The 12,859-nt window shown below is 45.4% G+C and overlaps 6 protein-coding genes across 6 annotated transcripts; 2 read left to right on the plus strand and 4 right to left on the minus strand.

Moving 5' to 3' along the window:
- Positions 1-86: 86 nt before the first annotated feature.
- On the minus strand, positions 87-1,989 carry HD556DRAFT_1302715 (uncharacterized protein; the record flags this gene model as incomplete). Its single annotated transcript, XM_041299529.1, has 9 exons — positions 87-135; positions 297-892; positions 967-1,026; positions 1,086-1,145; positions 1,205-1,356; positions 1,399-1,502; positions 1,555-1,624; positions 1,719-1,857; positions 1,924-1,989. The coding sequence occupies 9 exons, from the start codon at positions 1,987-1,989 to the stop codon at positions 87-89; spliced, it is 1,296 nt and encodes a 431-aa protein (XP_041168074.1).
- Positions 1,990-2,635: 646 nt separating this feature from the next.
- Positions 2,636-4,589, minus strand: HD556DRAFT_1302716 (uncharacterized protein; the record flags this gene model as incomplete). The annotated part of the gene is made up of 14 exons (XM_041299530.1): positions 2,636-2,722; positions 2,939-2,945; positions 3,013-3,118; positions 3,169-3,213; positions 3,236-3,281; positions 3,304-3,354; positions 3,472-3,512; positions 3,543-3,545; positions 3,590-3,625; positions 3,742-3,818; positions 3,942-3,990; positions 4,107-4,146; positions 4,380-4,399; positions 4,550-4,589. The coding sequence occupies 14 exons, from the start codon at positions 4,587-4,589 to the stop codon at positions 2,636-2,638; spliced, it is 648 nt and encodes a 215-aa protein (XP_041168075.1).
- A 3,007-nt stretch (positions 4,590-7,596) lies between these two features.
- On the plus strand, positions 7,597-8,649 carry HD556DRAFT_1454383 (uncharacterized protein; the record flags this gene model as incomplete). The annotated part of the gene is made up of 1 exon (XM_041308100.1): positions 7,597-8,649. The coding sequence occupies one exon, from the start codon at positions 7,597-7,599 to the stop codon at positions 8,647-8,649; it is 1,053 nt and encodes a 350-aa protein (XP_041168076.1).
- Positions 8,650-9,156: 507 nt separating this feature from the next.
- Positions 9,157-10,627, minus strand: HD556DRAFT_1320305 (uncharacterized protein). The gene is made up of 4 exons (XM_041301297.1): positions 10,221-10,627; positions 9,873-10,169; positions 9,681-9,825; positions 9,157-9,629 (listed from the first exon to the last, which is right to left on the minus strand). The coding sequence occupies exons 1-4, from the start codon at positions 10,392-10,394 to the stop codon at positions 9,268-9,270; spliced, it is 978 nt and encodes a 325-aa protein (XP_041168077.1). The 5' UTR covers positions 10,395-10,627; the 3' UTR covers positions 9,157-9,267.
- Positions 10,628-11,427: 800 nt separating this feature from the next.
- On the plus strand, positions 11,428-11,902 carry HD556DRAFT_1320307 (uncharacterized protein; the record flags this gene model as incomplete). Its single annotated transcript, XM_041301298.1, has 1 exon — positions 11,428-11,902. A coding segment is annotated over exon 1 (221 nt), but the record flags the coding sequence as incomplete, so codon positions are not given.
- A 48-nt stretch (positions 11,903-11,950) lies between these two features.
- Positions 11,951-12,554, minus strand: HD556DRAFT_1223081 (uncharacterized protein; the record flags this gene model as incomplete). Its single annotated transcript, XM_041296855.1, has 3 exons — positions 11,951-12,053; positions 12,101-12,324; positions 12,411-12,554. The coding sequence occupies 3 exons, from the start codon at positions 12,552-12,554 to the stop codon at positions 11,951-11,953; spliced, it is 471 nt and encodes a 156-aa protein (XP_041168079.1).
- Between the last annotated feature and the right edge of the window lie 305 nt (positions 12,555-12,859).

A 12,859-nucleotide genomic window follows, 5' to 3' on the forward strand; every position in this document is an offset into this window, starting at 1 on the left:
AATATGGGATTCGGAAAATGAATAGGTCATTGGCATTGACACGGCGTGGTATCATAATCGAAAGGAATGAAGTCAGAGCAACCAAATCAATGAGCTAATGGGTATTGTGCGCAATCCATGCGCTGCGAAGTGAAACTGTAGTCGAAGATGATCCAAGTAAAAAAAACAATGGCCAGAATAACATACTGAACTTCAGGAGTCAATGTGAAATAAGACTAACACTCAAAATCAGCGGCGCTTTTGTTTCCTGAATGAACTTCAGTCAAGTGTAGGCTAGTCATATGGGCAAGACTTACTTGTTGGCACCACTGATAGCACCTGCCTTCCGCTTCGTTCCAGATAGTGAATTCTCTTTTCCAACATCTCCCGACAGGCACACACGAGACTTTGAAGATCCAATTGCATTGAGTGCCTGTTTACGTGTTGATGGGACATGGCGGCGCATAGTTTGGCATGGACCTTCAGGTTGTTGTTCTGGCAATTGCACTGGAGGGGCTGCAGGTAGTGTGACACATGAAAGGGTGAAGTCTGAACTGATGCTGGTGGGTATTTCTTCAAGTTCGTGGACAGGACATGTTGGACTAGGGCTTGAACGGGGTGTTGAAGTCTCAAAGTCACTTCCTGTGAAGGAGAAATCATTGAACATGAAATTATAGTCTGACCCTGCAGTGGATTGTGACTCTGAGATTGTGAAATTGTTGTACTCGGGCCCTGAGCTGAAGCTGGGGACTTGCAGGTTATCGAAGAAATTCAAATCAACTTGCGGCATCACCGCAAGCAGCCTATCAATTTCAGCAAAGTCTGATGCGCTGACACCTTGAAGGGCGATATTGTGATTGGTGTTGCCCAGTACGTCAGTAACCAATGTGGGCATTGTTGTCCAGAAGGAATCCTAATGCATTAAAATCAGAGCAAGCAATGCATTAGTGTCGAATATCTCCCATATATTAGTAATGCATTACTCACAAAGTCTTGTGACGCCAACTCGGAGGGTGTTGCAAGGCTTGGTATGGGCCCAGGGTTGCACTAATGCATTACAGTGATGCATTAGTTTCAAACCTGCATTGTCCCAATGCATTACTCACCTCTTTTGACATAGTATAAGTGTCGTTCCCTGAATCCCAGTCCTCACCACTCAGGTCGCGCTGATGCATTAAAGTGATGCATTAGTTTCAAACCTCCATCGTCCTAATGCATTACTCACCTCTTCCAGCACATTATAAGTGTCATTCTCCAACTCATCCTCACCGCTCTCAACATTCCCACCTTCGGCCTCATCCACTCCACTGCAGTGGTCATGTTCATTGTCCCTCTCTAATGCCTGCACATTGTTATTATATGCTGAGAGCGTCAAAGCTAAGTCAGCATATGATATGTTAGCAAAAAGCTTATACTTACAGAGTGCCTCCCACAGGAAGGTAGCATACACAGCTTGAACTTCAGAGAACCTAGGGTAGTGTGCAGAGAAGTCGGCTCCTTCTTCAGTGTCTCCAAGATGAAAGCTAAGGATCCATAAGTCAAATGATAGTACCCATCAAAAATTCAAACACTTACTCCAAGACCACCACTTCTCCAGTGATAGGGTTTCGTCCGCCAGCAATACAGGTAAACTTGAGGCCCCCGTCTTGTGGGAGAGGTGCCGAAAAATATGGTCAAGGTGTCCTCCCAGTTCTAAAAAGGCTCTACCGGTGATGTGTCAGCATTGTGCCAACTCATACAAGTCAGTCCATACTTCTTTTTTGTCTCTTCGTCAGCCTCCTCAACAAGCCCAGCTCTATTTAGTTCACGGGTTTGTCTCCACTTATCCAGGGCTTCTTGGTGTCGTCTCCTAACTTCTGTTTTGATCTCTTCAGGTTCCTTGGCATACTTATCGTGGGTGATGATTTTTCACATCAACAACTTGTCACCACATGAAGTGATAACCTCAGCAGCGATCGCAGCATCAGCATCAACCTTGACGTGATCTTCATAATACATCTGTGAGTACATTTCTACTTCCTGTGGAGCGCGTGTCCCTCAAAGTTCATCGGCACCCGCCAGTGTCATATCGAGCCTTAAGACACCCCTGGATCCACTGGAACGTGCTAGATGTGCAACATTGGTTCGCCATCGATACCAAGTTTTAATGGCCTTGGAGAATGTGTCAAAAAGTACATCTATCATGATATAATTACGCAACTCAACCTTTTTGAGTTTCAGGATTTTTTGAGCTAGCTGATCTCTCTGTAAGTCAGTCAGCTCCCCACCCTGTGGGACACTACATAGACATGCTCGCTCAGGTGAACATTCGAAAAATCTGTGGTACGTTTCAGCCCAAAAGTTATCATATGCCCTTTGTGCCCGAGATTCAATATATGCAGGGAGTCTATCTTGGAGGAAGGTCTCCTCATCAGGAGTTGTCCAAGTTTTTTGCCCTTGTTTACCTGGCATTGTAGTAATGAATTACAACGAGGATGAGCTACAGAGATGGAATGAGAGAGGGCAAACTATGGGGATGAAACTAGAAAATAAATTCATATACTTTTATACTGTGTATCAGTAAAAGATCATATTCGCTATGCGCTTGGTTGGTTCTAGACCAGGACTAGGCTTGAAAATTTATTGAATACAACCAATGTCCGCAACTAAGATGAAGTTAGGCTTGCAACAAATGTGTGGCGGTAGAAGTCTGCTTCAACATCTGAGTCATGACAACCAAGTTCCATGATTCCACCCAGAGTCCCTAAAGTACGAGTGAAGAAAGTCCAGGTGTAGTTTAGCATTTTTTTATTTTGCCATGCTTTCTACCTACCATGATGTACTTTTAGCTATTGAATGTACACTGTGGCTTGCCTTACTTCTAGCCGGACAGAAAATATATTGGACTTGTACCGGAATGAATGGCATCAATATAGACTACAATTAGGGCTATTGGGGATGGACTTACCCATTGACTCACCTCGGTACTTTTGGAAAAGAACAAGGACTGAGTACATGTAATAACAAGAGGCTGTGACGACTTAGGCTTGTTACCTTGGCACTTCATTTGGATTTGCCAGAGCGTGTTGTTGTGTCAGAGGCTGAAAGAGCACCCTGGATATATGCGCCTGGGTCTTCCCACCGCTATGAAGGATATAGCCTGTCATAGTTGTCGACAATATCTAGGGATCTGCACGATCACGTACTTACTAAGAGCAGGACATGCCCATGGCACCATCAATGTCAGATAAGAAGCTCAAAAGAAGAAATCATGCACCTGAGAGCAGAACATGGTCATGGCACCGATAGTGTCCACTAAGAAGCTAGAAAGACGGGATCACACACAACCTGAGACTGAGACATGGCCATGACATCATCAGCATGCGCTAATAAGTTCTAAAGATGAGATCATAGACCCACTGAGAGCAGGAAAGAGATCATGCACCTGAGAGCAGAACATGGCCGTGGCACTGATAGCGTCCACTAAGAAGCTAGAAAGATGAGATCACGCACAGCCTGAGACTGAGACGCGGCTGTTGCACCATCAGCGTGCGCTAAGAAGCTCAAAACATGAGATCACGCACCCACTGAGAGCAGGACATGGTCATGGCATCAGGAAAATATTACTTACTTTGAGGCAGATGAGTGACAACAATGTATGTATGAACTTGAAGAAGAGTCAGTAGTACAGCTGTGTCAGCGAGCACTGACGTATCCTGAAACTGTGCTAGGTTGAACATCTGTAAGTCATGCTGATACATAAATACAAGACAAAAAACGCACCTGCAAGTCCAAACATGTGCAATGCAAAACATTGTGTCACTGTGAAGAGCAGCGCTTGCAGGATGGCAGTAAGTGAGCTGAAAAGCAAGGCAGAATGAGGTCATGCATGGAGGCAGGTGGACGGGCGCCGATCAGAGAACCTGTGAGAAGACTTCAGATATTGTCATATATCGTTATATATTGTAACGGTGCTTGCGCACCAGTCCCCAACTCGTGATTCTGGCCTGCTCGTTCTCAAAATGACATGCACTGCAATGTGTTATCATATTTCAAGTCGTGGACATCTTATTTTGGTTTAATCACAACAACTTAATTTATCTCATGTCAAGGGCATGTATCAAATCCAGTACTGTAACCATACATACCAGCAACACAAAACAGAGTGTGGTTCAGATACACGATGTCCTGCATGATACAGGAATCATGCATAGACATAACTACTACTAGGAATAACCCTCAAAAGATTATGTCTGTTAGCACAGTCCTCAGACTAGTCACCCCATACCTTGGTATCAAACCTCAGTCCTATATTTCAAGTTTTATATGGAAGAAGAAGAAAAAGTCATATGTGAAATGGGAATCACAGAATGACCTAGTTAATATGTGAAGTAAAAATGAAGGTTAAGGTATTGCCTTACCTTTGGCTTATTCACTTTGGCTAGAGAAAACCATTGAGAAAAGCTCAAAGCCTAACAAAAACCTATCTAAAAAGCCCGTGTCTTGCATATTGTATTTGTATCATTGTTTGTATCTTGTTTTCTTTAGCATTGTTCTTTTATTTTCTTTTATTTAGGATGCTATGACCTACCAGATACTCCAGAAAATATTATTTCTGAGTATGATGTCATAATGATGTCATATAGCTCCACAGAAAGTTCTAGACTACTCTGTTGGAAATTATGATGTAATGTATGAAGTCATAATGATGTCATAGGCTCTAGAATATTCTAACCCCACTATGATGTCATCTCTGATGTCATTGCTCCATCTTTTATTTGTATTTTATACTTTTATTGGGTTTCACCCAATATTCTGATTGGTTCTCTCTTTATTTTATTGTTTGCGAACCTACATTACTTTCCCACACAAAATGTATATAAGGAGAGCCCATTCTCCCCCAAAAAATAGAGATCCCTCTTCTAGGAAATTTTCTTCTCAGAGAAACTCCCTCAGTTGAACAAGACATCTCACTTGTTAAGATCTTCCACTTGTAGCAGAACAAGTGCAGGGAAACGTATCCCTTGAGAATACAAGTTTCTTACAATAAGAAGCTTACGTTACTGTTTATTTGACCAACCAGTCTTTGGTCCACGTGATTTTAGAGACCGTTGTCTCTCCTGTTTTACTGTTTAATTGACCAACTCGTGCCTTGGTCAACATGATTATTCTTGAGACCGTTGTCTCACCCATACTATTTGTGCCTATTTGACCAACCAATCTTTGGTCAACGTGATATTACAGAGACCCCTTTGTCTCTACTCCTATTTGTGCCTATTTGACCAACTCGTGCCTTGGTCAAATCTACCCAGTTCATTTCAGTGCCTAGAACGTGCAATCTAGGCAAAGTTATTTGTACTTCAGATCACAGTTCTGAATATAGGTAGCAAATCCTAGACAAAGCAATTGGAGGTACACATAAAAGCTCCGGCTAAGTTGATCACCTGATTGGTTTAGCGAGCCTCCCAAGAACTCACACGTTATCTACCACGAAAACTAGAAAAGTCGTAGACCGTATTAATCGAGGACTGGCAAGAAGTCTTATCCAAGTGTAATTGTGGTGTCATTACATTCTTACACACTTTATATAAGACCCTCGGTTATTAAGACAACGAGTGCAGTAGATATTACATGTGCAAGATGGTGCGTACCGTAAGAATCACGAGGTGGTACATCATAAATGCAAAGTAGGACAATGTAAGAACAAAGCGTAAAAGGTGTGTATGCACATTATAATGTCAATTCATGGCTTCAGAGATTTTGCTTGCGAAGAAGGTCCTGCTCCAGTTTTGTTCATTGAGTATCTAACCTTATGAATGTGTGGATGAGTATCGGGTTGTGATGATTGAGGCTTCTGTGCCCGAATAACGACGAATGACTTTCCAGAATCCTTGGGAGATGAAGTGGCTTGGTAGTGTCTTCGTTCGCAACCACCTCCCCATAGCCCACAACATCTGAGAAGAGAAAGCACACCGATCAATCTGCTATCAACTGGCCGTCTGGAGTGATCAAAGCCGACCCGACCAAGAATGCACACAACAGCTTCGATGACCTTGATAACAAGAATCAGAAACAGTGTAAGATACCCAACCACCTGCGCCTGCGCCTATTGAAATCTGAACGAGCTGTTAGCATTGGACTTCACAGAGACAGGTAGCCTTACAGTTGAGGTCAAAATAACTAGCAGCACGGCAACCACGATACATGCAACGCAAAATAGGAAGCTGATGAGGCCCATGGCTGCTCCTGCACCCCATGGTAACCATACGCTCGTGACCAAAGCGCTAACAACTTCTGCCACCAAAATTATAATCGCTTGTGCTGTTCCACATGTCATCATATTTCAATTTGAGGATATATATCGACGTGCTTTGAAGTCTGTAGTGTCTCACAAATAAAGGACCAGGCTGAAGACGACATTGAATGAGCCAAGGACCAACGCTTCGAGAAATTCCTTATCGCAGTGAAAAACAGATGTTTGGATGTCTGAGAGCGGTGAGATCCATGTAATAAGACTCAGCGCTCAGCTACTGACAAAAGTATGATGGTGAGTATTTGCCGAAAACTGTACAGCACTCAGCAGATGAGTTAAGATTCTGTCCAAGTGCACAGCTTTGCACATCGGCTGATGCATGGGAATTCGTTTGGGCCAGGTGAAATTGACGCTGTAGGACACGAGCTGGCGCTGGGCTCGTATCGAGCTATTTCACAGTACACGCCAAATACCTGTCACATGCTAATCACTTCCCGATGTTATCCGACGCTAACCCGCCAAACCGACGTTTAGGCCGCATCGGACCCGATGTTTTCCCGCGCACTTGTCCTATCCGTGTCCCGTCCCGTCTTGCTAGCCCCACTAGGTGTGTAGTTCATTATTTCGCACATTACTCACGTCGTAGCCAGCGCTATTACATGTTTTCCCATAGTCCGCAGCGCCTCATGTTTATTTACATGTACTTCGGATCCGAAATACTCCGCCGCTACTTTCGCCTATGGGTTCCGCATTTCTACGTACTTACATATATATTGGACTGACCTCGAGCATTATTCATTATCCAAGTAGAGGGGAGCAGTTCCCCGACGCTTAGTGGTCAAACCCGATATTTCGTAGTTCTTAGTTGATATTGCGAATATCATCGCTCTTTCATTATCCATATCAGTCATTGTTATTATCGCGCACACCGCTCGCTCTTCCGACGCTCGCTATAGCGTTACTATTAGTTTCCAACATCCCGAACCCGATATCCCGAAACCCCGAAAACATCGGACCCGACGCTTTTGCGTCGGACATCGTAATTATACCTTTGGACATTGTTTCCCGCGCTCGGACTATTGACCCCACATCACTCACTTACCCCCAAGACTATTCTTAGACCGCAGACCCCTGGGTCGAACGCACTTGTCAGGCAAGTATAGCAGAATAGGCAGTGCAAAGACCACAACACAAATATATCAGTTAGGAGCAATCTTTGTTTTGTTCCTCTCAGTATTGTTGTTTCTACAACTGGAGCCCACCGCGAGGGGTCCATCTGGTTTAGTTTTGATTAAGTGATTTTGATTTTAGGATTTCCCGACGAACCCGTACTTCGGACCCGACGGCCCGACGATATTTCCGACGTACCCGCAGTTTTTCCCATCATGCCCGACAGATTTGGCATGCCATTCAGGACAGAACAATCAGCCCCAAGATTCACCGGCGATGTTTACGGAGTTTTCGCATTTTTGCAATCTGTAGACCAACTCGGACAAAAGTGCAATTTATCGGACACTGAGCTCATCAAGTATACTCTCAGATATATCCAATGCGACCACAAAGAACTATGGGCAGGATGCCCTGAGGCCCGAGGTACATCTTGGTTAGATTTTACTAACGAAATTCTGTCGTCCTACCCAGAAGGAGGCATACACGAGTATACCCGACCCGATCCGCAGCCCGAAATACCCGAACCCGAGGAATCCGATGATTATGAATGGTGGACACTTCACCTAAGTGACGAATACACACCCGCACAAGAACGCCTAACTTCAGAAATAGAAATCTCCGCACCCGAAGACCCTATCACAACATCCGACGCCCCAGAGGGAGTCCGAAGTTCCGAAATTTCGGACTTGACCTTCGGACAAGTTCAGTTACCATCGGAACAATTGGATGTATTCGTAGAAGTCATTGATGCAGACGTACTAACATCAGAAGTCTTAGATTCAGAGCTAACGTCGCTAGAAGACAACGTACCCGAGATACCCGAAACATCGGCCGACGAATTCCCAGAAATATGGGATATTTGTACCAGGAGTTTAGATCACGAACTCGTTTTACCTTCTCCAGATCGCACTGATCATTTCGTTCACGCAGTAGCCGTCGCTTTAATTCTCACCGGTTATGTCACTAGGTCTAGGTATCATTTTGAATTGTCACACCCGAAAATCCGCACGTCAAAGCCCGAAACACCCGAAACACATTTCCCCATCATCCCGAAGATATGCCCCGTTTACCCGCAGTTTCCCTGCATAGTTTCGCCCTATCGTCACCCGTCGCATCGGATCCGAAATATCCGATTCCATCATCCGGTCTACCGACGCTTTCAATACCCTCGTCCATCGCACTCCCAGATCGCGTTTTACCAGTATGAAAGCCAACGACGTCTTTACCTTAGGAAAAGCTATAGTTCGAAACCCCGAAATTTCGGGTAACGCGATACCCGAAAACGCGCACATATGTTCATAGCTTGCACGTTTCACCCCGGGATTAGGCCGGTGTTTCATATCTCAATAACCCGAAAAACCACTATCCTCATACATCCGCACCTACAGAAGAAACTAATAGTACACAGACATTCGAATCCGAACGCGCGTTAATAACCCCTATTTATATAGCATTTCATCTTCGAACTGCGCATCGCGCGCGCACCCTTATATATACGTAGAAAAACCCGAAAAACCCGAAGAAAGACAGTCAAAAGTTGCACGAAGAAGTCAAGTCAGATGGTAATCTGCGTCCATAGTATCATCTTGACTACGTTATCCGAAAATTCGTCTGGCACTTATGATTATTTTTTTCATTGTTTTTTATTAGACACCCTAGTAGGGGATGACCTAGCATCAAGACACGAGACACGGACACAAGGGACACAGGACATACATGGAAACTTCGGACATCGCATCGGACCCGACGCTTTGACATTTCGGACATTAGAAGAATTCATTGGACATCACGCTTTGACATTCGGAAAACACGCGGAATACATTGTACAGCTAGGAGAAACGCTAATTGGTAGTACAGAAGCAGAAAGAAATTGAAAGAGACAGTATTCAGAAACGCGCCTTTTTGGTGACATGCGCCCGCATCATGTCCAACTCATTCGCAACTTCGGACATCAGCCCCTGGATAGTGCGAAACTTCGCATAGACACCCCGAAGCTTACCCGCCAAAATCAGGTCCTCTCCGCTCAAACCCGAATCCGCAAGTGCGAAATCCTCTTCCTCTACATCCGCCAACTTCCTTTTCCTACCCTGAATCAGCACCACCGGCTTTGTCTTCGAAATACGCGAGGCGGATGCCATATCTTCACCATCGGAAATCGTAATAGGAGGTTCGGATCCGAGCGAAGACCCGACCCGAACCTTGGAAGCCGCCATCGGCCGACGCGCAGACGCTTTGCCCTTGGCGCGCGCTAAATACAGGAGTCAAAACGCCGAAAAATGCGAAAAAGAGGAAAACTCACCAATACGAGAATAGGAACATGCCTGTTTAGAGTTCCGGCACTCTGTACACCCGCGTTTTTCGGGTCCGAAGCATTCGGTGTCACGCTTAGCGCAGCGGTCGCAGGGAGGGTCGTGAAGGATCATTCCATCATCAGAATCATCATCCTTGCGAAATATCTAGCGTAAGACAAACGCAAAAATTTCGGACTTACCTTCGGCGCAGGATGCTTTGCCTTGCGCACCCGAGTCGGCCGCTTAATCGGAACTTCGGATTCGCCGTCCGCATCTTCTTCTTCATCGCCCTCACCTTCCATCGAGACATCCGCAGGTGCGCCTTGAGGTTCGGAAATTTCGGCCTGACGCGCGGCCATTTCCTTGAGCGCATGCAGCTGTTCCACGAAGCGATCATGAATCCCCACCAATTCCTTACCCCTCGCAACATCCTCCGCAGTCAACGCAAGTGCGACACCCTTATCCTTTCCGGCCGCTATAAAGATTCCGATATCGGACTTTCGGATATTAGCACGGAAAACCCGAAAATCACAGCAAATGCGACGCACCGAAATCTTGTTCCACCTCCTGCACCATTCTTCCTTTTCCACCATGAGATCCGGCCTATCATCTGGTACGCACTTCGATTCGGCCTCCATCTTTTGCCGAAGTTCCGAAAATCCGCGCTGGAGAGACTCAGCCTCAGGAGATAAGACTTGTGCAGTGTCAAAGGGGAACGCCATAGTGAGATTAGATGAAGGGGAAAAGAATGAAAGAAGAGAAGCGCAGTTGTCAAGGGCTCGGGTTTATATGCAGAAATCGCGAGAAAGTCTCGGCCGCATTTCCCGCTGGTCACGTGACTTAGAAACCCGCAAATTTGGTGAAGACTTCCCGCATACCGCTGACTGGGGACAGTCAGTATTCAAAGTTCGTAGGAGATGTAGGACACGAGCTGGCGCTGGGCTCGTATCGAGCTATTTCACAGTACACGCCAAATACCTGTCACATGCTAATCACTTCCCGATGTTATCCGACGCTAACCCGCCAAACCGACGTTTAGGCCGCATCGGACCCGATGTTTTCCCGCGCACTTGTCCTATCCGTGTCCCGTCCCGTCTTGCTAGCCCCACTAGGTGTGTAGTTCATTATTTCGCACATTACTCACGTCGTAGCCAGCGCTATTACATGTTTTCCCATAGTCCGCAGCGCCTCATGTTTATTTACATGTACTTCGGATCCGAAATACTCCGCCGCTACTTTCGCCTATGGGTTCCGCATTTCTACGTACTTACATATATATTGGACTGACCTCGAGCATTATTCATTATCCAAGTAGAGGGGAGCAGTTCCCCGACGCTTAGTGGTCAAACCCGATATTTCGTAGTTCTTAGTTGATATTGCGAATATCATCGCTCTTTCATTATCCATATCAGTCATTGTTATTATCGCGCACACCGCTCGCTCTTCCGACGCTCGCTATAGCGTTACTATTAGTTTCCAACATCCCGAACCCGATATCCCGAAACCCCGAAAACATCGGACCCGACGCTTTTGCGTCGGACATCGTAATTATACCTTTGGACATTGTTTCCCGCGCTCGGACTATTGACCCCACATCACTCACTTACCCCCAAGACTATTCTTAGACCGCAGACCCCTGGGTCGAACGCACTTGTCAGGCAAGTATAGCAGAATAGGCAGTGCAAAGACCACAACACAAATATATCAGTTAGGAGCAATCTTTGTTTTGTTCCTCTCAGTATTGTTGTTTCTACAACGCGGTGCTGTAACAAATTCCTATGTACAGATTATGTCTACACAACTTCATATCGCATTCCAAACACTTTGAATTATCGTTAATGATCAACATATGAGTGTCTGCCTATGTACAGGCTCTATAGTGCTGTGTTCACCTCTCACCAAATTTATAGTGCGTGTCCTCTGTGTTCATACTACTAGTATGCATCTTGCGCATCAGTCCTATATTGTTGCATTACCTCTAATTCATTCATCTATGTTGGTCTTCAGACGCAGTGTCAAATGTTGTCTCACTGTGTCAAGCCTCGACCTCACCCTTCCAAGTTCGATCCACTCTCTATACCCTGCACCACCACATCAAGCCCCAACCATGGCATGTCAGAAGCCTCGTTTAGGCTGCGTCAAGCACCACTCACACCACGACAAGTTCTCCCAAATATCTTCGCAGTCTCTGTACTAATATCAACATCCACACTCTATGCCGCGTTTAGGCCTACTACAGTGCCGCGTCAACCATAGCACATGCTGCATCACATGCGTGTCAGTGCCGCGTCAAACCTCGTCTTCCAGTATCGCATTGAGAGAAAAATTTGATCTCGCCTTTGGTGACTGGCCTACACACCTCATCCATTGGGATGCAATACCTATGTTAAACCGTAAGGCCATGTCGCGATTGATCAGCTGCAATTACCAGATAGCGTGAAGTTGATTTCTTAATTTGCTTTCCTTAGAACGGCTGGCAATAAACACCTTAACCTTGTTGAATTCGGATTCACCACCTGCTTTGAACCTGCAAGAATCGTGAAAAATGAAACCTGGATTGCTTTTAAACACCATTTCATTCTCGATGTTGTGCAATCCGCACTGAGAATGTGTCAGTTCAGGTTGCCATTTACTGAAGTATACAACACCTCTCTGGAAGCCATCAAAACTGTGGCATCGATCTGAAGTTCATCGCTCAGTTATCCCTACCATCCTCCTACTAGCATCGTGATGCCTACCTTTTTACCGGCACTGTTATATATTTCTGGATTCTCTCGTGTGTCACAGACTCTCTGTAGGATGGTAGTTTTTCCTGCATTAGCTCTTCCTATCATGAGGATTCGAAAGCGACCGATTATGTTTCTTATCTGTGAAGGATCCATGGGGGAAGGTAAATGTGATGGAGACTTGGAAGCGTTCGTGTAGCCTTATAATCATTGCAGTGTGCAAACTCGGTAGATTCTTCCTGAGTTGAAAATGATCTAGATTCAGTGGGCAATGAGTATATGCAGCTGCATGCCACATGAGGCATACACGAGGAGTCAGATGTCGATGTGATTTTGATCATTTGGAAGTGGCAGAATATCTGTGTTGGGTCAGAAGGATCCGTAAGAGTGGGCAACACGAAGACCGTCTCTTATACTAAGCACCTGAGTACTAGCCATCGATTGAGGCAATCAGTAAGACT

The sequence above is a fragment of the Suillus plorans genome (assembly GCF_016647745.1).
Source record: "Suillus plorans strain S12 chromosome Unknown HD556scaffold_1, whole genome shotgun sequence".
NCBI lineage: Eukaryota > Fungi > Basidiomycota > Agaricomycetes > Boletales > Suillaceae > Suillus > Suillus plorans.